General features: G+C 69.1%; 2 protein-coding genes and 1 long non-coding RNA gene across 3 annotated transcripts; 1 reads left to right on the top strand and 2 right to left on the bottom strand.

Annotated features, from left to right (window-relative positions):
• Positions 1-2300: 2300 nt before the first annotated feature.
• Positions 2301-4250, bottom strand: LOC136789347 (apoptosis regulator BAX-like). The gene is given in 6 exon segments (XM_066989411.1): positions 2301-2378; positions 2501-2583; positions 3688-3819; positions 3822-3844; positions 3939-4097; positions 4181-4250. Coding segments are annotated over 6 exon segments (489 nt in total). The 5' UTR covers positions 4210-4250; the 3' UTR covers positions 2301-2315.
• A 1207-nt stretch (positions 4251-5457) lies between these two features.
• Positions 5458-11681, top strand: LOC136789337 (leukocyte antigen CD37-like). The gene is made up of 10 exons (XM_066989401.1): positions 5458-5537; positions 5842-5953; positions 6045-6110; positions 6239-6311; positions 6404-6527; positions 6988-7062; positions 7275-7380; positions 8440-8612; positions 8708-8790; positions 11306-11681. The coding sequence occupies exons 3-10, from the start codon at positions 6045-6047 to the stop codon at positions 11626-11628; spliced, it is 1023 nt and encodes a 340-aa protein (XP_066845502.1). The 5' UTR covers positions 5458-5537; positions 5842-5953; the 3' UTR covers positions 11629-11681.
• A 4106-nt stretch (positions 11682-15787) lies between these two features.
• On the bottom strand, positions 15788-19935 carry LOC136789352 (uncharacterized). The gene is made up of 4 exons (XR_010828160.1): positions 19897-19935; positions 18894-18946; positions 18646-18787; positions 15788-15949 (listed from the first exon to the last, which is right to left on the bottom strand). It is a non-coding gene; the product is annotated as an uncharacterized lncRNA (long non-coding RNA).
• Between the last annotated feature and the right edge of the window lie 373 nt (positions 19936-20308).

Below are 20308 nucleotides of genomic sequence, written 5' to 3'. Positions count from 1 at the left end.
AGTCATTTACAACAAAAGGAACTGAAGAACCCCAAGAAGAGCGCAGGGCCCTAAAAACCGCCCCAGGACCCCCCCCCAAAAAGCCCCAAAGGTCCGCCCACGACCCCCAAAGGACCCCAGGACCCCAAATGGGCCCCAGGACCCCCAAAGGAAGCCCCAAAGGACCCCAGGACCCCCCAAAATACCTCAGAACCCTTCAAAGGAGCCCCCAAAGTACCCCCGGACCCCAAAAGGGCCACAGGACTCCCAAAAAGCCCCAAGGGACCCCCGAACCCCCTAAAAGGGCCCCACAACCCTCCAAAACAAGCCCCAAAGGGCCCCAGGACCTCCCCAAAATCCCCAAGGACCCCCGGAAGAAGCCCCCAAAGGACCCCAGGACCCCCAAAAGAAGCCCCAGGACCCCCCAAAAAGCCCCAAAAGATTCCCCAGGACCCCCAAAGGATCAAGGCCCCCCTCAAAAGACCCCAGGACCCCCAAAAGGGCCCCAGAAACCCCCAGAAGCCTCAGGATCCCCAAAAGGCACCAGGACCCCCCCCCCCCCAAAGACCCCCAGCCCCCAAACGCCCCCAGCCCCCTCCCCCCAACAGCGGCTCCGGGCCCTGAGGGGGCGGCGGCCCCTTTAAATAATGGGGGGGAACAAAATGGCGGCGCTGGGGGGGGGGTCACGTGGAGGGGGCGGGGTCACGTGGAGGGGCGGGGTCACGTGGAGGGGCGGGGTCACGTGAGGAAGGAAGCGGCCGCCGCCCTTACCCCGCTGGGGGTCACGTGGGGACGATGGGGGGAGGGGAGATTTTTCGGGGGGGGGGGGGGGGGCGAATTTGGGGGGGGCTGGGGGTCCTGGGGAATTGGGGGGGGGTCAAACTTTGGGGGTGGGGGGGGTAATTTTTTGGGGCGGGCACCTGGTTTTGGGGGAAAAAACGGGTTTTTGGGGCAGCAACCTTGTTTTCGGGGGGGGGTCAAAAAAACAAAGAAACAGGCAAAAAACGGGGGGGCGGGGTGCTGGGACCCCCCCTGCAAAACGGGGATACCCCCCCAAACACCCTGCCCCCCATCCATATCGTGCCCCCCATTTAATAACCCCCTTTTTCCCCCCCACCTCGTGCCCCCCCCCCATTTTGCCCCCCCCAACTTTGCCCCCCCCCCCCTTTGTGCTCCTCCCCCCCCACGGTGCCCCCCCCCCCCCGAAATAACCCCGAAACTTGCCCCCCTCAAAACACACCCCCAAAACGCGCCCCCCCCCCATAAACCCCCCACTTCCCCCCCCACCCCGTGGCCCCCCTTTTCATCCCCCCCCTTTTTTTTTACCCCCCCCCCATTTTGTGCCCCCCCGCCCCGAAACTTCCATCAGGAGGAGCCCGAACTTTGCCCCCCCTTCCCCCCCCGGCAACTGCCGGGGAAACGAATCCGCCCCTCCCCACCCCCCCCCCCCATTTCCCCCCCCCCCCCAAAAAAAAATCGGCGCCCCCCCCAAAAAAAATTCGCTGCCCCCCCGTTCTCGCCCTTTATTGGCGCCCGTACAAAAAAACGCTACAAAAAAAAAAACCCGGGATTAAAAAACGGCCCCGAAACGCCAGGAAATCAACCCAAAAATAAAACACCCCCCCCGGTGACGTCATCACCCGCCCCTCCCCCCACCCCGAGAGCACCGCGGGGGGGGCGCTTTGTGCCCCCCCCAGACACTGATTGCGAATTGGGACCACTGAAATTTGGGGGGGGGGGGCTGTAACGGGGCCCCCCCTTAAAAAAAAGCCCCCTAAAGGGGGAGCCCCCCCATTTTGCACCGGGGGGGGCTCTTAATTAAGGGGGGGGCTTTTAATTAGGGAGGGGTTAATTAAGGGGGGGGGCAATAAATAAGCAGTGGCAGCCCCAGCTGCCCCCCACACCCCCATTTTTTTGGGGGGGCAGGGACCCAGTTTTTGAGGGGGATAATGCCCAGCCCCCCCTCAATAAATTGGTGGGGGGGCAGAGTGGGGGCCCCCTTTTTATTTGGGGGGGCAGAACCATTGCAAGGCTCGATTTGGGGGGAGGCGTTTGCCCCCCCTTTTTAAATAAGGGGGGGCAGCAGGGGCTCAGCCCCCCCCCCCCCCAAGGCTCATTATTGGGGGGGGGCACGATTTGTGTGTGCCCCCCCCCCGGGGATTAAATTGGGGGGGGGGGGGGGGGGCACGGGCCCAAGGCACGGTGGGGAAGGGGGGGGGAAGGAAAAAGGTGGGGGGAAGGAAAACGGGGGGGGATTTTTTAACGGGGGGTCCTTTAGAGGCAGGGGGGCTTTTTTCCCGGGGGGGGGCTTTCCCCGGGGGGCCCCCCCCGGCCGTTCAGGCCATCTTCCAGATGGTGAGCGAGGCGGTGAGCACGCCGGCCGTGAAGATGGTGAGGGTCTGCCAGGTGGGGGTGCCCAGGTAGGAGAGCAGCCCCTCCTGCGGGGGGGTAATTAACACGGGGGGGGGTTAATTAGGGCGGTAATTAGGGGGGGGGGGTTAATTAACGGGGGGGCGCTCACCCAGCCGCCCTGCGCCTGGATCCAGCCCAGGAGGTGCTCCCGCAGGTACTGCAGCGTCCAGCCCACCACCGTGCGCAGCAGCCCGGGCGCGGGCCGTCAGCGCCTGGGGGGGGCGCGGGGGGTTGGGGTGGGGGGGGGGGGGGGGCACGGGGGGGGGGGGACGTGGGGGGTTGGGGGCGGGGAAATGGGGGGGGGGGTATGGGGGGGGGAGAAAGGGGGGAAATGGGGGGAGAAGGGGGGAAATGGGGGGAGAAGGGGGGTTTTGGGGGTGTTAAGGGGGGAAAATGGGGGGGAAGGGGCGGGGGGTTAAATGGGGGGCACGGGGGGCGTGGGGGGGGCGTGGGGGGGCGTGGGGGTTAAAGGGGGAGTTTGGGGGGGAAAAAGGGGGAAAATGGGGGGAAGGGGTATTGGGGGGGTTAAAGGGGGTTATGGGGGGAGTATTGCGGTGGGGGGGCTTGGGGGTTAAAGGGGGATGGGACGGGGAAGGGGAGGGCTATGGGGGGTCACGGGGGGTTGTTGGGGGGGTTATGGGGGGCTTAGGGCATGGGGGGGCAGTTGGGATATTTAAGGGGGAGGGGTCCCACCCGTGGGATATTTGGGGGGGCGCAGAATAATTGGGGGGGGGGCACTTGGGGGACCTGGAGGGTACCTGGGGGGGGGGGCACGAGGTAGTGGGGAGATGGGGAGTAGTGGGGGGGGCTAAATGTACGGGGGGGCTCCTGAATGGACAGGGGTGGCTAAAAAATATTGGGGGGGGTCCTAAATGTACAAGGGGGGGCCTGAATGTATGGGGGGGCCCTAAATATATTGGGGGGCTCCTAAATGTACAAGGGGGGCCTGAATGTATGGGGGGGCCCTAAATATATTGGGGGGCTCCTAAATGTACAGGGGGGCTAAATATATTGAGGGGGGCTCCTAAATATACATGGGGGCTAAACTTATTGAGGGGGGCCCAAAGTATATGGGGGCTCCTAAATGTACAGGGGGGGCCCTAAATATATGGGGGGGCTCTAAATGTATGGGGGGGCCTAAAGTATTGGGGGGGGCACAATGTGGGGCAGGACGTGGGGGATTTGGGGAGGGAACAGGACCCCAAAACAGCAGCGGGGGAAGGAAGCGGGGCCGGGGGGGGCCAAAGCGGGGGGCCCCCGGGCCGTAGCGATGCGGGGGGTCCCTAATTTTGGGGGGGGGGGTCCGGGGGGGGCTCACCTTGATGGCGAGGCGGCAGGCGAAGTAGAAGAGGGCGACGACGCGGCCCCAGTTCAAGGCGCCGTCGGCGAACATCTCGGCGGCCACGCTGAAGAAAACCTCGCGGGGGAGTCGCAGCCCACCTGCTCGATCATGCTGGGGGGGGGGCACGGCGTCAGGACCCCCGGGGTAATTAACCCCCCTCCGGGGTAATTAACCCTTCCTAATTAGCCCCCCCCCCCCCCCGTACCGCTGCAGCTCGGTGTTGCTGTCCAGCTCGTCCCCGATGCGCTGCAGGAACTCGGCGAGCTGCTTGAGCTTGGGGGCTCGCCGGGGGCCCCCCAGCTCCTCCCGGCCCCGGGCCACGAGCTGGGGGTCCCCGCAGCGCTCCACGCGCTCCCGGATGAAGCTGGGGGGGGGCACGGGGCGGAAAAGGTGAGGGGGGGCCCCGAAAAGGAGCCCCCCCCCCCAAATACCCCCCCCCGCGCTCACCCGTGCAGCAGCAGCGTGCCCGTGCTCATGATCTGCTCCGAGGAGGTGCCTGGGGGGGGGGGGGGTTGGGACCCCCCTCCGGGCCCCCCCCCCCCAAGTCCTGTAGGGCCCCCCCCAACCCCATAGCCCCCATTTCCCCATTAACCCCTGCTTTTCCCCATAGCCCCCCCCCCATAGACCCCCCCATCCCCATAAACCCTCCCCAGGCCCCCCCCATCCCCATGAGCCCCCCCATAACCCCCCCCCAGGACCCCCCTTTCCCCACAGCCCCCCTAAAGCCCCCCAATTCCCATAAGACCCCCCCAGGCCCCCCTCTCCCCACAGCCCCCCCCCCAAGACCCCCCCAGGCCCCCCCATCCCCATAAACCCCCATGAGCCCCCCAGGACCCCCCCCGTCCCTACAGCCCCCCCCAAGGTCCCCCTCTCTCCCCCTAAACCCCCACAGACCCCCCCAGGACCCCCCATTTCCCCATAGCCCCCCTAAAGCCCCCCCAATTCCCATAAGACCCCCCCAGGCCTCCCCTCTCCCCATAAACCCCCAGGACCCCCCTAAGCCCCCCCCCAAGCCCCTCCCTCCCCAGGCCCCCCAGGCCCCGCCCCCTTTAGGCCCCGCCCCCTCTCACCGCCCCCCGGGGCAGGTTCCGGCTCCCCCCCCCCGCCGCCGCCGCCGCCCCGCTGAGGCTCGGCCGCCGCCGCCGCCGCCGCCATCGCGCCCGCGCCACGTGACCCGCCGCCGGCCTCACGTGACGAGGGCGGGGCGGGGAGGGGGGAGCCGCGCCCTGGTCACGTGACGGGGGTGCGGCGCTGCACGGCGGGGCGGGGAGAGCCACGGCCCCGTTCCCGTGGCAACGCGCGGTGCGGCCACGCCCCTTTCGGCTCGCCGCCATGGCAACGAGTTCCTTATTAGGAGCGCCACGCCCCCCGGGCTCTCATTGGGCCCTCGGTCCCCATGGCAACGCGCGCCGCGGCCCCGCCCCCTTCCCGCGTAGGGGAGCGCCACGCCCCTCGCCCCGTCCCCATGGCAACTCACGGGGAGCGCCCCGCCCCTCCGCCCGCCCGCGGCCAATGGGCTGCCCTCCCTCCTCACGCAGCGCAGCCAATCAGCGCGCGGCGCTTCGTGCCCTCCTCCAATGGGAAGCGTTCCCGCTCTGCCGGCGGGGCGGGGCGTGCGGCGCCTCATGGAGGCCGGCCGCCATCTTGTGGCGCCCCCCCCCCCCCGCTTTCTGTTCCCCTTTTTTTTATTTTTTTTCCGGCCCCGTTTTGGGGCGTAATCGGGCGGGTTTGGGGCCCGCCTGCGGCGGGGGCAGGAAACGGAAGCGGTCGCCCTCGGGGCCGCGGGCGTGGGGCAGGCAAAGAGGTGTGGGGCTGGGACTTGTGGGGCTGGGGGGCACTTATGGGGCTGGGGGGGCGCTTATGGGGCAGGGAGGGAGCTTATGGGGCAGGCAGGGATTTGTGGGGCCGGGGGGAGTTATGGGGCAGGGATGCGTGGGGCTGGGGACGACTTGTGGGGCAGGTGGGATGTGTGGGGCTGGAGCTTGGCCTGGGGGTGAGCCCCACAGCAGCCCCAGCCCCACACCGGTTCTGGCCCCGCAGCCGTCTCCCTAACGGGCCCCACACCACCCCCAGCCCCACACCGGCCCCACACCGCCCCACACCCCCAGCAGTGCGGCCATTGCGTCAGTCCCCGGGGGGGCAGATCACTTCCCCCCCCCCCCCGCCCCGCTTCCGTCCCGGCCCCCGGCGCTTCCTGGCCCCAGCAGCGGCACCGCAGGGTACCGGGGGGCCGTGGGGGGGGGGGTGAGGGGTTGGGGGGTCCTGGGGGGTCCCGGTGCTGACCCCCCCCCCCCCCCGTTACGGCGCAGGGATGAGCCCCAAGAGGTGGCTGGGCGCTGCCAGGTGCTTCCTCTGCTCCTTCAACCTGCTCGTCTTCGTAAGTGGGGGGCCGGGGGGGCGCTTGTGGGGCTGGGGGGCTCTTGTGGGGCTGGGGGCACTTATGGGGCTGGGGGGTTCTTATGGGGCTGGAACCCCCCATTTTGCCCCCCCCCCCCCCTTTTGCAGGCGCTGGGCAGCCTCCTCCTCGTCTTCAGCCTCTGGATGCTGCTGGACCGCCACAGCTTCGCCGCCGCGCTGGGTGAGCCCCAGCCCCCAAGTGTGGGGCAGCCCCCCCAGACGCACCCCACATCTCTGGGGCGCCGCTGACCCCCCTGCCCCCCCCCCCCCCAGGCTCGCCGCTGCTGGGGCTGCGCCTGGGCGCCTACGTCTGCTGCGGGCTGGGGGCCGCCTGCGCCCTGCTGGGGGCCTGGGGGGCCTGGGCGCCCTCAGGGGGCTGCGGGTGCTGCTGGGGCTGGTGAGTGGGGCCGGGGGGGGCATTTAGGGGGCTGGGGGGGCGGTTATGGGGCTGGGGAGGCATTGATGGGGCTGGGGGGTTGTTGTGGGGCTGGGGGGGCACTTATGGGTCTGGAGGGTGGTTGTGGGGCTGGGGGGGCACTTATGGGGCTGGGGGGTTGTTGTGGGGCTGGAGAGGTTGTGGGGTTGGGGGCGGTTATGGGGCTGGGGGGCACTTGTGGGGCTGGGGGGGTGCTATGGGGAGACGCTGTGGTGCTGGTTATGGGGCAGTGAGGTTATGGGGCTGGGGCAGGCACTGTGGGGCTGGCTATGGGGCAGGGGGGTGCTGTGGGGCACAATGGAGCCGGGGGGTACTATGGGGCTGGCCGGGGGGGGGCGCTGTGGGGTGGGGGGTGTGCGCTATGGGGCAGGGCAGGTGGCTGTGGGGTGCCCCCCACTTTTTGTGCCCCCCCCCCCCCAAGTATTTCGGGCTCCTGCTGCTGCTCCTCATGGCCCAGATCACGATCGGGGTCATCGCCTACACGCAGCGCGTGGCCGTGAGTGGGGCAGGGTGTGGGGCGGGATGAGGGGTGTGGGGCAGGGTGTGGGGCAGGGTGTGGGGCGGTCCTGGTGGTGTGGGGCAGAGCCGTGGGGTTTTTTTTGCAGCGAGGGGGGCAATGCTGGTGCTGTGGGGCAGAACTGGGGGCGGCGCTATGGGGGCGGCTATGGGGCAGCTATGGGGCAGCTATGGGGCAGCGCTCTCCCCCAGCTGGCCGCCCGGGTGGCCGCCCACGCGCGGGACCTGCTCAGCACCTACCCGGCCTGGGGGCGCCCGGGGGGCCGCCCACGAGAGCTGGGACGCGCTGCAGCAGCAGGTCAGCCCCCCCCCCCCCCGCGGCCCCCCGGCCCCACATCTCTGCCCCACAGCCCCCACAACCCCCCCGGCCCCACATCTGCGACCCCCAGCCCCCCCAGCCCCACATTTCTCCCCCACAACCCTCTCGACCCCACATCTCTGCCCCACATCTCTGCCTCACCCCCCCGGCCCCACACCCCTGCCCCACAACCCCCCCAGCCCCAGAATTCTGCCCCAAATTCCTGCCCCACACCCCCCAGCCCCACATTTCTGCCCCACACCCCCGGCCCAACATCTCTGCCCCCAGCCCCCCGGCCCCACATCTCTGCCCCACAACCCCCCCAGCCCCACACTTCTGCCCCAAATTCCTGCCCCACACCCCCCAGCCCCACATTTCTGCCCCACAACCCCCCAGCCCCACATTTTTGCCCCACACCCCCTGCCCCACAACCCCCCCAGCCCCACATTTCTGCCCCACAACCCCCCCCCCCCAGCCCCACTTTCCAGCCCCACACCCCCTGCCCCACAACCCCCCCCGGCCCCACACCCCTGCCCCACAACCCCCCCCCAGCCCCACATTTTTGCCCCACACCCCTGCCCCACAACCCCCCCAGCCCCACATTTCTGCCCCACAACCCCCCAGCCCCACATTTTTGCCCCACACCCCTGCCCCACAACCCCCCCGGCCCCACATCTCTGCCCCACAACCCCCCCAGCCCCACACTTCTGCCCCAAATTCCTGCCCCACACCCCCCAGCCCCACTTCCCAGCCTCACACCCCTGCCCCACACACCCCCAGCCCCACATTCCTGCCCCACACCCCTGCCCCACAACCCCCACAGCCCCACATTTTTGCCCCACAACCCCCCCAGCCCCACATTTCTGCCCCACAACCCCCAGCCCCAATTTCCAGCCCCACACCCCTGCCCCACAACCCCCCGGCCCCACACCCCTGCCCCACAACCCCCCCCCAGCCCCACATTTTTGCCCCACACCCCTGCCCCACACCCCCCCAGCCCCACATTTTTGCCCCACACCCCTGCCCCACAACCCCCGGCCCCACACCCCTGCCCCACAGCTCGGCTGCTGCGGCTGGAGCGGCCCCCGGGACTGGGACACCCTCGGCGCCCCCCCCGGCACCGTCGCCTGCTCCTGCCTGGCCCCCCCCGCGCCCAACGGCACCCAAGGGACCCCCCCGGGGCCCCCCACGGCCGCTGCCCCACGGCCGGCCCCGGGGGGGTTTTCACCAGGGTGAGTACTTGGGGGGGGGGCGGAATATGGGGCTGGGGGGTTGTGGGGCAGACGGACCCCCCCCCACCCCCAGGACGCCCCCCCCCCCCCCCCAGGGCTGTGCGGAGGGCGCCGGGCGCTGGCTGGCCGAGAACCTCGTGGGCATCGTGGGGGCGGCCTGGGCCTGGGGCTGCTGGAGGTGGGGGCCGGGGGGGGCATTTGGGGGCTGGGGGGTGGGGGGGTGGGGGGGTGGGGGGTGAGGGGGGCAATTGGGGGGCGGGTGGGGGGGGCATTTGGGGGGTGAGGGGGGGGGTGGGGGCTGGGGGGCATTTGGGGGGGTGAGGGGGCATTTGGGGGGCTGGGGGGCAGGGGGGCTGGGGAATTGGGGGCTGGGGGGGGGCATTTGGGGGCTGGGAGGGGGCATTTGGGGGCACGTTGGGGGCTGGGGGGGCAATTTGGGGGCTGGGGGGCATTTGGGGGGGTGAGGCTGGGGGGCTGGGGGGCAATTGGGGGGCTGGGGGGCACTGGGGGTGGGGGGCATTTGGGGGGCTGGGGGGGCATTTGGGGGGCTGGGGGGCAATTGGGGGGGTGGGGGGCACTGGGGGGTGAGGGGGGCAATTGGGGGCTGGGGGGCAATTGGGGGGCTGGGGGCATTTGGGGGCTGGGGGGCATTTGGGGGGTGGGGGGGCACTGGGGGGGGTGAGGGGGCAATTGGGGGGCTGGGGGGCAATTGGGGGGCTGGGGGGGGGCATTTGGGGGGCTGGGGGGCAATTGGGGGGCTGGGAGGGCATTTGGGGGTGAGGGGGCAATTGGGGGGCTGGGGGGGCATTTGGGGGGTGAGGGGGGGCAATAGGGGGGCTGGGGGGGGCATTTGGGGGGTGAGGGGGGCAATAGGGGGGCTGGGGGGGGGGGATTTGGGGGGGCAATTGGGATTTGGGGGGGCATTTGGGGGGGGTGAGGGGGGGCTGGGGGGGGATTTGGGGGCACGTTGGGGGGCTGGGGAGTGATCGGGGGGGGGTTGGGGGGGGGACTTGGGGGGCAATTGGGGCACATCGGGGGCAATTGGGGGTGACGGGGGGCACTGGGGGGCCGAAGGGGGCCGGGGGGGTGCTTGGGGAGGGCTTGGGGGGCACCTGGGGGCAGCTGGGGCCTTGGGGAGCGGTTTTGGGGCAGTTTCAGGGCGTTTTGGGGGCGGTTTCGGGACACTTTGGGGTGGTTCGGGGCACTTTGGGGTAGTTTTGGGGCAGTTTGGGGGCATTTTTGGGGCACTTTAGGTCAGTTTTGGCACTTTGGGTCAGTTTGGGGCACTTTGGGGCGATTTCAGGGCATTTGGGGGCGGTTTTGGGGCACTTTGGGGCGGTTTTGGGGCATTTGGGGGCGGTTTTGGGGCACTTTGGGGCGATTTCAGGGCATTTGGGGGCACTTTTGGGGCACTTTGGGGGCGGTTTTGGGGCACTTTGGGGGCGGTTTTGGGGCACTTTGGGGCGGTTTTGGGGCACTTTGGGGGCATTTTTGGGGCACTTTAGGTCAGTTTTGGCACTTTGGGTCAGTTTGGGGCACTTTGGGGCGATTTCAGGGCATTTGGGGGCAGTTTTGGGGCACTTTGGGGCGGTTTTGGGGCACTTTGGGGCGATTTCAGGGCATTTGGGGGCACTTTTGGGGCACTTTGGGGCGGTTTTGGGGCGCTCAGGGGTGGTTTTGGGGCACTTTGGGGCGGTTTGGGGGCACTTTGGAGTGGTTTTGGGGCACTCTGAGTCCGTTTTGGGGTACTGTGGGGGAACTCCAGGTCAGGTCGGGGCGTTTTGGGGTGATTTGGAGCAGTTTTGGGGGCGCTCCGGGTCGGTTTTGGGGCCACTCTCGGTGGGTTTGGGGACATCTTGGAGCCAGTTCAGGGCGTTTTGGGGCACTTGGGGGCGTTTTGGGGCATTTGGGGTCGTTTTGGGGCATTTTGGGAACAGTGTCAGGGCATTTAGGGGCAGTTTGGGTCAATTGGGGGCATTTTGGGTCGGTTTGGGGCCCCTTTGGGTCGGTTTGGAGGCACTTCAGGGCAGCTTTGGTGTATTTTGGGGCACTTTGGGGCACTTCAGAGCGTTTTGGGTCAGTTTGGGGCGTTTTGGGGCAGTTTCGGGGCATTTGGGGGCACTTTGGGTTGGTTTTGGGGCACTTCAGTGCAGTTTTGGGGCATTTCGGGGCATTTTTGGAACAGTTTTCGAGCACTTTGGGTGGTTTTGGGGCACTTTGGGTCAGTTTGGGGCCTTTGGGGTTGGTGTGGGGCAGTTTTGGGGCACTCTGGGTCGGTTTGGGGCATTTTGGGGCAGTTCAGGGGCACTCGGGGTGTTTTGGAGCACTTTAGGGCAGTTTTGGGGTATTTTGGGGCACTTTGGGGTAGTTTGGGGGCAGTTTTAGGGCACTTTTCATCGGTTCTGGGGCACTTCGGGGGCATTTTGGGCCAGTTCGGTGCGTTTTGGGGCACTTTGGGTCGATTTGGGGGCGCTTGGGGCAGGTTCCAGGCCCTTGAGGGCAGTTTTGGGGCAGTTTGGGGACATTTTGGGTCGGTTTTGGGGCGCTTTGGGTCATTTGGAGGTGCTTTGGGGTGAGTTTGGGGAAGTTTGGGTCAGTTTTGGGGAAGTTTGGGTCAGTTTTGGGGAAGTTTGGGTCAGTTTTGGGTCATTTTGGGGGCGGCGGGGCCGACCGAGCCGCGCCCCTCCCCTCAGCTGTGCCTGCTGCTGCTCGCCATGTTCCTGCTGCGGGACCTGGGCCCGGCCTCGGGGTGCTGACAGGACCGGCTCCGCCAATGGGAAGCGAGGGCGGGAACAGCTGGCGTCCGGCTCCACCAATAAAAGGCGAGGGCGGGAACAGCTGGCGTCCGGCTCCACCAATAAAAGGCGAGGGCGGGAACGGCTGGCGTCCGGCTCCACCAATAAAAGGCGAGGGCGGGAACAGCTGGCGTCCGGCTCCACCAATAAAAAGCGAGGGCGGGAACGGCTGGCGCCTCGCCCCGCCCCTTTTCCCTTCACCCTCACGTATTGGCGTGTGACGTCATCACCGCGCGGCGCCCCCAGTTGCACACAGGCCTGAGGAGCCTTAATGAGCCCCGTTAATTAACCCCTTAATGAGCCCCCCGTTAATTAACCCCCCCTTAATGGGCTCCATTAATTAGCCCCCTTAACAAGCCCTCCCCTTGATGAGCCCCCTTCATTAACCGCCATAATCAATTGATTAACCCGCCGTTAATCAGCCCCCAGTAACCCCCTTAATGACCCCATTAATTAACCCCCACTCATAACCCCCCTTAATTAACCCCATCAACGCTCTCCATTAATTAACCCCCTTAATTAACCCACGATCAGTGGCCCCCAGTTAAGGCCCCTCTTAATTAATGAACCCCATCCGTGTCCCCCTTAATTAATCCCTCCTTAATTGAACCCCCCCTTAATTAGCCACCCATTAATTAACCCCATCAATACCCCTTTGATTAACCTGCCCTTAATTAACCCGCCCTTAATTAACCCCCTTGTAATTTACCCCATCCGTGCCCCTTAATTACCCCCAATCAACGACTCCCCCCGCTAACAAACCTCTTTTAATGTCCCCGTTAATTAATTACGGCCCCGTTAATTAATTAATTACGGCCCCGTTAATTAATTACCGCCCTCCACGTGCTTGGCTCCGGGGGGGGCCGGACGGCGGCGGCCTGCGGGGGGGGGGGGGGGGGACACCAGGACCCCAATTAGAGCCCGGTAATTAACCCCCGGTAATTAACCCCAAGTAATTCCCAACCACATTGGGACCCCCCCGTTAATTAACCCCCCGTTAATTAACCCCCGCATGGGACCCCCCAGAAAAAGCTCCTCCCCAGTGGGCCCCCCATTTGCCCCCCTTTTTGGCCCCCCCATTTGCCCCCCCATTTGCCCCCCCTTTTTGGCCCCCCCCATTTGCCCCCCCATTTGCCCCCCTTTTACCCCCCATTTGCCCCCCCCATTTGCCCCCCATTTGCCCCCCCCTTTTACCCCCCCATTTGCCCCCCCATTTGCCCCCCCTTTTGCCCCCCTTTTGCCCCCATTTGCCCCCCCCCCATTTGCCCCCCCATTTGCCCCCCATTTGCCCCCCCATTTGCCCCCCCCCCCATTTGCCCCCCCCATTTGCCCCCCCATTTGCCCCCCCATTTGCCCCCCCATTTGCCCCCCCCCATTTGCCCCCCATTTGCCCCCCATTTGCCCCCCCCCATTTGCCCCCCCATTTTGCCCCCCCCATTTGCCCCCCCATTTGCCCCCCCCATTTGCCCCCCCCCCCCATTTGCCCCCCCATTTGCCCCCCATTTGCCCCCCCATTTTTACCCCCCCCCCATTTGCCCCCCCCCCCCCCCACCCTGTGCCCGCTCCGGCTCAGCTCTCGTCTTCCTGGGGGGTCTGGGGGGGGGCACAGCTCCAGTGCTCCCAGTACGGACCAGTGCCCCCAGTATGCCCCCATTACCCCCTCCCAGTGCCCCCATTGCCCCCTCCCAGTGCTCCCAGTATGCCCCCAAGCCCCCCCATTGCCCTCCCAGTGCCCCCATCACCCACTCCCAGTTCCCCCCCAGTACCTCCCAGTGCCCCTCCCAGTCCCCCCATTACCCCCCCATTCCCTCCCAGTCCCCCCAGTACCCCCCCAGCCCCCTCCCAGTACTCCCAGTACCCCCCAGCCCCCTCCCAGTACTCCCAGTACCCCCCAGCCCCCTCCCAGTGCTCCTAGTCCCTCCCAGTGCCCCCAGTACCCCCTCAGTTCCTGCCCCAGCCCCCTCCCAGTGCCCCCAGCCCCCTCATTACTCTCTCCCAGTCCCTCCCAATCCCTCCCAGTGCCCCCATTACCCCCCCCAGTCCCTCCCAGTGCCTCCAGTCCCCCCATTACTCCTCCCAGTCTCTCCCCAGTGCCTCCATTACCACCTCCCAGTGCTCCCAGTCCCCCCCACTACCCCTTCCCAGCCCCCTCCCAGTGCTCCCAGTGCCCCCATTACCCCTTCCAGTTCCCCCAGTGTCCCCCCATTACTCTCCCAGTGCCCCCCCAGCCAACCCCAGCCCCTTCCCAGTCCCTCCCAGTGCTCCCAGTACCCCTCCCAGCCCCCTCCCAGTGCCCCCATTACCTCCTCCCCAGTCCCCCCAGTACCCCCCAGCCCTCCCCCAGTGCTCCCAGCCCCTTCCCCAGTACCCCTCCCAGTGCTCCCAGTACCCCTCCCAGTGCCCCCATTACCCCCCCCATTCCCTCTCAGTCCCTTCCAGTGCCCCCAGTCCCCCCATTACCCCCCCAGTCCCCCCCAGCACCCCCCCAGTCCCTCCCAGTGCCCCCATTACCCCTCCCAGTGCCCCCATTACCTCCTCCCAGTGCCCCCATTACCCCCCCATTCCCTCCCCAGTCCCTCCCAGTGCCCCCAGTCCCCCCATTACCCCTCCCAGTCCCCCCCAGCACCCTCCCAGTCCCTCCCAGTGCCCCCAGTACCCCCCCATTACCCCTCCCAGTCCCTCCCAGTGCCCCCATTACCCCCCCCAGTCCCTCCCAGTGCCTCCCAGTGCTCCCAGTCCCCCCCATTACCCCTCCCAGTCCCCCCAGCACCCCTCCCAGTCCCCTCCACCACCCCCTCCCAGTCCCTCCCAGTGCCCCCATTACCCCTCCCAGTGCCCCCATTACCCCCCCCAGTGCCTCCCAGTGCCTCCCAGTGCTCCCAGCCCCCCCATTACCCCTCCCAGTCCCCCCCAGTCCCCCCCCAGCCCCCCTCCCAGTGCCTCCCAGTGCCCCCAGTCCCCCCCCAGCCCCCCTCCCAGTGCCTCCCAGTGCTCCCAGTGCCCCCCAGCACCCCTCCCAGTCCCTCCCAGTGACCCCATTACCCCCCATTCCCTCCCAGTCCCTCCCAGTGCCCCCATTACCCCCCCAGTGCCCCCCAGCCCCCCCATTACCCCCCCCAGTGCCCCAGCCCCCCCAGCCCCCTCCCAGTCCCTTCCCAGTGCCCCCAGTCCCCCCAGCCCCCTCCCAGTGCCTCCCAGTGCTCCCAGTGCCCACCTGGGCGCAGGGCCGCCTCCAGAGCGCCCAGGCCGCGGCCGCCAGCGCCAGGCCCCCCCCGAGCCCCCCCAGCAGCAGCAGCCCGTGGGGGCGGGGCCGGGGCCGCGGGGCCCCCCTGGGCCGCGGGGGGGGCGAGCGGGGGGCGCTGGGGGGGCGCTGGGGGAGAGGGGGTCCGGGGGGGGGGGGCGGGGGAACCGGGGGGGTAATGGGGGGGCAATGGGGGGGGTTATGGGGTCGGGGGGGCAGTGGGGGGACTGGGGGGCAATGGGGGGGAACTGGGGAGGGAATGGGGGGAACTGGGTGGACAATGGGGGGGAACTGGGGGGTCTTGGGGGGTAATGGGGGGAACTGGGTGGACAATGGGGGGGAACTGGGGGGTCTTGGGGGGTAATGGGGGGAACTGGGGGATCTGGGGGGCAATGGGGGGGGTTATGGGGTCGGGGGGGGGCATTGAGGGGACAGGGGGGCAGTGGGGGGCAGTGGGGGGCAATGGGGGTAATGGGGGAACTGGGGGGAACTGGGGGGCAATGGGGGGAGCTGGGGGGGTCTTGGGGGGCAATGGGGGGAACTGGGGGACAATGGGGGGAACTGGGGGGCAATGGGGGAACTGGGGAACTGGGGAAACTGGGGGGGCAATGGGGGGGTCATGGGGGTAAATGGGGGCAAGGGGGGAATGGGGGGCAATGGGGGGTCAGGGGGCAATGGGGGGATAATGGGGGGAACTGGGGGACTGGGGGGTAATGGGGAAACTGGGGGGCAATGGGTGGGTAATGGGGAGCTGGGGGGCAATGGGGGCCACTGGGGGAACTGGGGGGACTGGGGGGTAATGGGGGGAGCTGGGGGGGGCAGAAGGGGTAAATGGGGGGCTTAGGGGGCAGTGGGGGCAATTTGGGAGGGGTGGGGGGCTGGGGGGGCTGGGGGGTAAAGGGGGGTAATGGGGGGCTGGGGGGTGATGGGGGGCAATGGGGGTAATGGGAGAAAAATGGGGGGGGTTATGGGGGGGTCTCGGGGTCATCGGGGGCAATGGGGGTCATGGGGGGGCTATGGGGGGGACCGGGGGGTAACGAGTTCGGGGGGGTCCCGGGGTCATCGGGGGGCAACAGGGGGGTAAGGGGGTAAGGGGGTAAGGGGGGAATGGGGGTCCCGGGGGGCCGGTGGGCGGGGGTCCCGGGGGTCCCGGGGGGGTGCCGGTGTTACCGTGGCGGCAGCGCAGGCGGGCGCAGGCGGGGAAGGGGGGGCCGCCCCCGCAGGGCCCCCAGGTGCCGGCGCAGGGCCCCCAGCAGCTGCGAGGCGTTGGCGGGGCGCAGGCGGACGCAGCCCTGCGGGTCCTGGGGGCGGGGGGGGCATTGGGGGGTCGGTGTGGGGGGTCAGCTTCCCACCCCAAGCCCCCCAATCTGCCCACCCCCAGCACCCCCCTCCCCTCCAACCCCCCCATTCCCTCCCCATTGCCCCCCAAATCCCCCCAGGGCCCCCAAACCCCCCACCCCCCCCCCAGACCCCCCCCCAGATCCCCCCCAACGCCCCCCAAATCCCCCCCCAGATACCCCCCAACCCCCCCCCCAGCCCCCCCCAAATCCCCCCCAGGCCCCCCCCAGATCCCCCAACCCCCCCCCAAACCCCCCAGATACCCCCAGCCCCCCCCAAATCCCCCCCAGGGCCCCAGGACCCCCCCCCAAATCCCCCCCCAGATACCCCCCAACCCCCTCAGACCCCCCCCCAGGCCCCCCCAAATCCCCCCCCAGGCCCCCGAACCCCCCCCCCCAAACCCCCTCTAAATCCCCCCCAGCCCCCCCAAATCCCCCCAGGGCCCCCCCAGACCCCCCCAAACCCCCCAAATCCCCCCCCCCCAAACCCCCCCAACCCCCCCAGCCCCCCCCCAAACCCCCCAAATCCCCCAAATCCCCCCCAAATCCCCCCCAACCGCCCCCAACCCCCCCAAATCCCCCCCAAATCCCCCCCCCCAAACCCCCCCAAATCCCCCCACACCCCCCAGCCCCCCCAAATCCCCCCCAACCCCCCCCCAAATCCCCCCGCAAATCTCCCCCCAAACCCCCCCCCAGCCCCCCCCAGCCCCCCCCCCCCCAAATCCCCCCCCCCCAAACCCCCCAAATCCCCCCCCACACCCCCCCAGCCCCCCCCCCAAATCCCCCCCCAACCCCCCCCAAACCCCCAAATCCCCCCCCCCAGCCCCCCCAAATCCCCCCCCCAAAGCCCCCACAATCCCCCCCTAAATCCCCCCCCCCCAAATCCCCCCAACCCCCCAGCCCCCCCAAATCCCCCCAAATCCCCCCAAATCCCCCAAACCCCCCAAATCCCCCCCAACCCCCCCAGCCCCCCCAAATCCCCCCCCAAACCCCCCAAATGCCCCCCAACCCCCCAGCCCTCCCCAAATCCCCCCCAAACCCCCCAAATCCCCCAGCACCCCCAAACCCCCCCCAAATCCCCCCAAACCTCCCCAACCCCCCCAAATCCCCCCCCAACCCCCCCCAAATCCCCCCCAACCCCCCCCCCAAATCCCCCCCAAATCCCCCCCAACCCCCCCCCAAATCCCCCCAAATCCCCCCCCCCAAACCCCCCAAATCCCCCCCCCAAATCCCCCCCCAAACCCCCCCAAACCCCCCCAGGCCCCCCAAATCCCCCCCCCAGCCCCCCCAAACCCCCCCCCCCCAAATCCCCCCCAAACCTCCCCCAAATCCCCCCCCAAACCCCCCAAAATCTCCCCCAACCCCCCCCCAGCCCCCCCCAAATCCCCCCCCAAATCCCCCCCCAGCCCCCCCCCCCCAAATCCCCCCCCCAAACCCCCCCAAATCCCCCCCCCACACCCCCCCCAGCCCCCCCAAATCCCCCCCCCAAATCCCCCCCCCAAATCCCCCCGCAACCCTCCCCCAATCCCCCCCCCAGCCCCCCCCCCAAATCCCCCCCCAAACCCCCCAAATCCCCCCCCCACACCCCCCAGCCCCCCCAAATCCCCCCCCCCAAATCCCCCCCCAAACCCCCCAAATCCCCCTCTGAATCCCCCCCCCCAACCCCCCCAAGCCCCCCCAAATCCCCCCAGCCCCCCCAAATCCCCCCCAAACCCCCAAATCCCCCCACACCCCCCCAGCCCCCCCAAATCCCCCCAAATCCCCCCAAACCCCCCAGCCCCCCCAAATCCCCCCCCCCAAACCCCCCAAATCCCCCCCCCCCCCCCCCCCAATCCCCCCCCAAATCCCCCCAAACCCCCCAAACCCCCCCAGGCCCCCCAAATCCCCCCCCCCAAACCCCCCCAGCCCCCCCAAATCCCCCCCCCAAACCCCCCAAATCCCCCCCCCAAATCCCCCCCCCCAACCCCCCCCCCAGCCCCCCCAAATCCCCCCCCCCCAAACCCCCAAATGCCCCCCAACCCCCCCAGCCCCCCCCAAATCTCCCCCAACCCCCCCCAGCCCCCCAGGCCCCCCCAAATCCCCCCCCCAAACCCCCCCCAGCCCCCCCCCAAATCCCCCCCCAAACCCCCCCCAGCCCCCCCCCCAAATCCCCCCCAAACCCCCCAAATCCCCCCCCACACCCCCCAGCCCTCCCCAAATCCCCCCCCAAATCCCCCCCCCCCCAAACCCCCCCCAGCCCCCCCCAAACCCCCCAAATCCCCCCCCATCCCCCCCCCCAAATCCCCCCCAAACCCCCAAATCCCCCCCGAAAGCCCCCAAACCCCCAGCGCCCCCCAAATCCCCCAAACCCCCCCAAATCCCCCCCAAACCCCCCAAATCCCCCCCAACCCCCCCAGCCCCCCAAATCCCCCCCCCCAACCCCCCCCCCCAAACCCCCCCAAATCCCCCCCAAACCCCCCAAATCTCCCCCAACCCCCCCCAGCCCCCCCCAAATCCCCCCCAAACCCCCCCAGCCCCCCCCCCACCCCCCCCAACCACCCCCCCCCCCCCAGCCCCCCCCCAACCCCCCAGCCCCCCCCAAATCCCCCCCAACCCCCCCCCCAACCCCCCCCCAACCCCCTCAGCCCCCCAGCCCCCCCCCATTACCCCCCCCCACTCACGTGGATGCGGCAGCCCCCACGAAGGCGAGGCTGAGCGGCCGCCGCCCGCAGGAGGGGGGGGCCAGGGCCCCCCGCGACCCCCGCCATGCGCCGCAGCGCGGCCCCCGAAGTGCAGCGCCCACACGTCCGAGCAGGCCCCGTCCTTGGTTTTTTAGGGGGGGGGGGGTTAAATTATTTCGGGGGGGGTCTAGGAACGAGGGGGGGGTCCTAATATTTATGGGGGGTAATTTTGGGGGGGGGGGGCTCACCGGCTCCAGGTTGTAGGGCATGGGCACGGGTAGTCCTGCAGCAGCCAGGGGGTCTGGGGGGGGATTTTTTTTTGGGGGGGGGGCAAATGGGGCGTTGGGGGGGTTAGGGGGGTTATGGGGTCGGGGGTGGGGGGAGGGTGAAAAGGGGGGGGCTGGGTGGGGTCTTGGGGGGGTGAGGGGTCCCAGGGGTCTTGGGGGGGGTCTTTGGGGGGGGGGGGTCTGGGAGGTGGGTTGGGGGTTGGGGGGGTCTTTGGGGGGTCTTGGGGACTTGGGGGGGGGGATTTGGGGGGGGTCGTTGGGGGGGATTGGGGGGATTGGGGGGGTCTTGGAGGGGTTTGGGGGTTTTGGGGAGGTTTGGGGGGTCTTGGGGGTGTCTTGGGGGTTGGGGATTTTGGGGGGTCTTGGGGGTTGGGGGGGTTGGGGGGTCCTGGGGGGGGGTCTTGGGGGTTTTGGGGGAGTCTTGGGGGGTCTGGGGGCAGGAGGATTTGGGGGGTTCATTGGGGTCCGGGGGGGGGGCATGCTTGGTGGGGGGGGTTCAATACGGGTGGGGGGGTCCTTGGGGGTCCTGCCGGGGGGGGGTCCCAAAAGTTTTTTATTGGGGGGGGGGTCAAGGGGGGGCTCAGGGGGAATTCATCCCGGGGGGGGGGGGGGGGGGCTGATTGGGGCGGCTTTAAAGCACCAAGGGGGGGGTCCCGGGGGCGGGGGGGGGCTGAGGGGGTGGGGGGCGTCGGGGGGGTGGGGGGGCGGGGGTCTCGGGGGGGGGTCGCGGGGGGGGGGGGGTCTCACCAGGGGCGTCCAGGTGGGCGCTGAAGGTGCTGCTGACGGGGTCGAAGTCGAAGTCGCAGCCGGCGCCGGGGGGGGGGGGCGGCGAGGAGCAGGAAAAAAGGGGGGGGACACCTGGGGGGGGGGGGGCACCGGGGGGGGGGGGGTCAGCGGGGTGTGACGTCAGCAAAAAAAAAGGGGGGGGGGTTAAAAGGGAGGGGGGGGGGGGGCCCGGGCTTACCAGCGCCGCCGCTCCGGGGGGGCCATGGCTGCGGGGGGGGGGGGGGGGGGCCGGGTGAGCGCGGGGGGGGCAACGGCTCCCCCCCTTCGGGTGCCCCCCCCCCCCGCACCGAAAGCGAAACCAATGCGGGGGGGGGGGGCACAACCCCGCCCCCCCCCCATTTCCGCTTGCCCCCCCCCCTTTTAACCCCCCCCCTCCCTTTTGCCCCCCGTTTTACCCCCCCCCCGCCCCCCCCCCGTTCTTCTAACCCCCCCACGTTTTTTACCCTCCCCCGTTGCTTTTGGCCCCCCCCCCCGATTTTTGGCCCCCCCCCCAACGGACCCGGCGCCCCCTGGCGGAACCGATGGAGGAAACCGCCGCGGGGGGGGCGTTGAAAATGGGGGGGGGCAGGGCCCGGGGGGGGGCACGGTTT

Source organism: Anser cygnoides, unplaced genomic scaffold (genome assembly GCF_040182565.1).
Source record: "Anser cygnoides isolate HZ-2024a breed goose unplaced genomic scaffold, Taihu_goose_T2T_genome scaffold_44_1, whole genome shotgun sequence".
Classification (NCBI taxonomy): domain Eukaryota; kingdom Metazoa; phylum Chordata; class Aves; order Anseriformes; family Anatidae; genus Anser; species Anser cygnoides.
The sequence above is the reverse complement of the archived record's forward strand: the minus strand, read 5'-3'. Positions and strand labels throughout refer to the sequence as shown.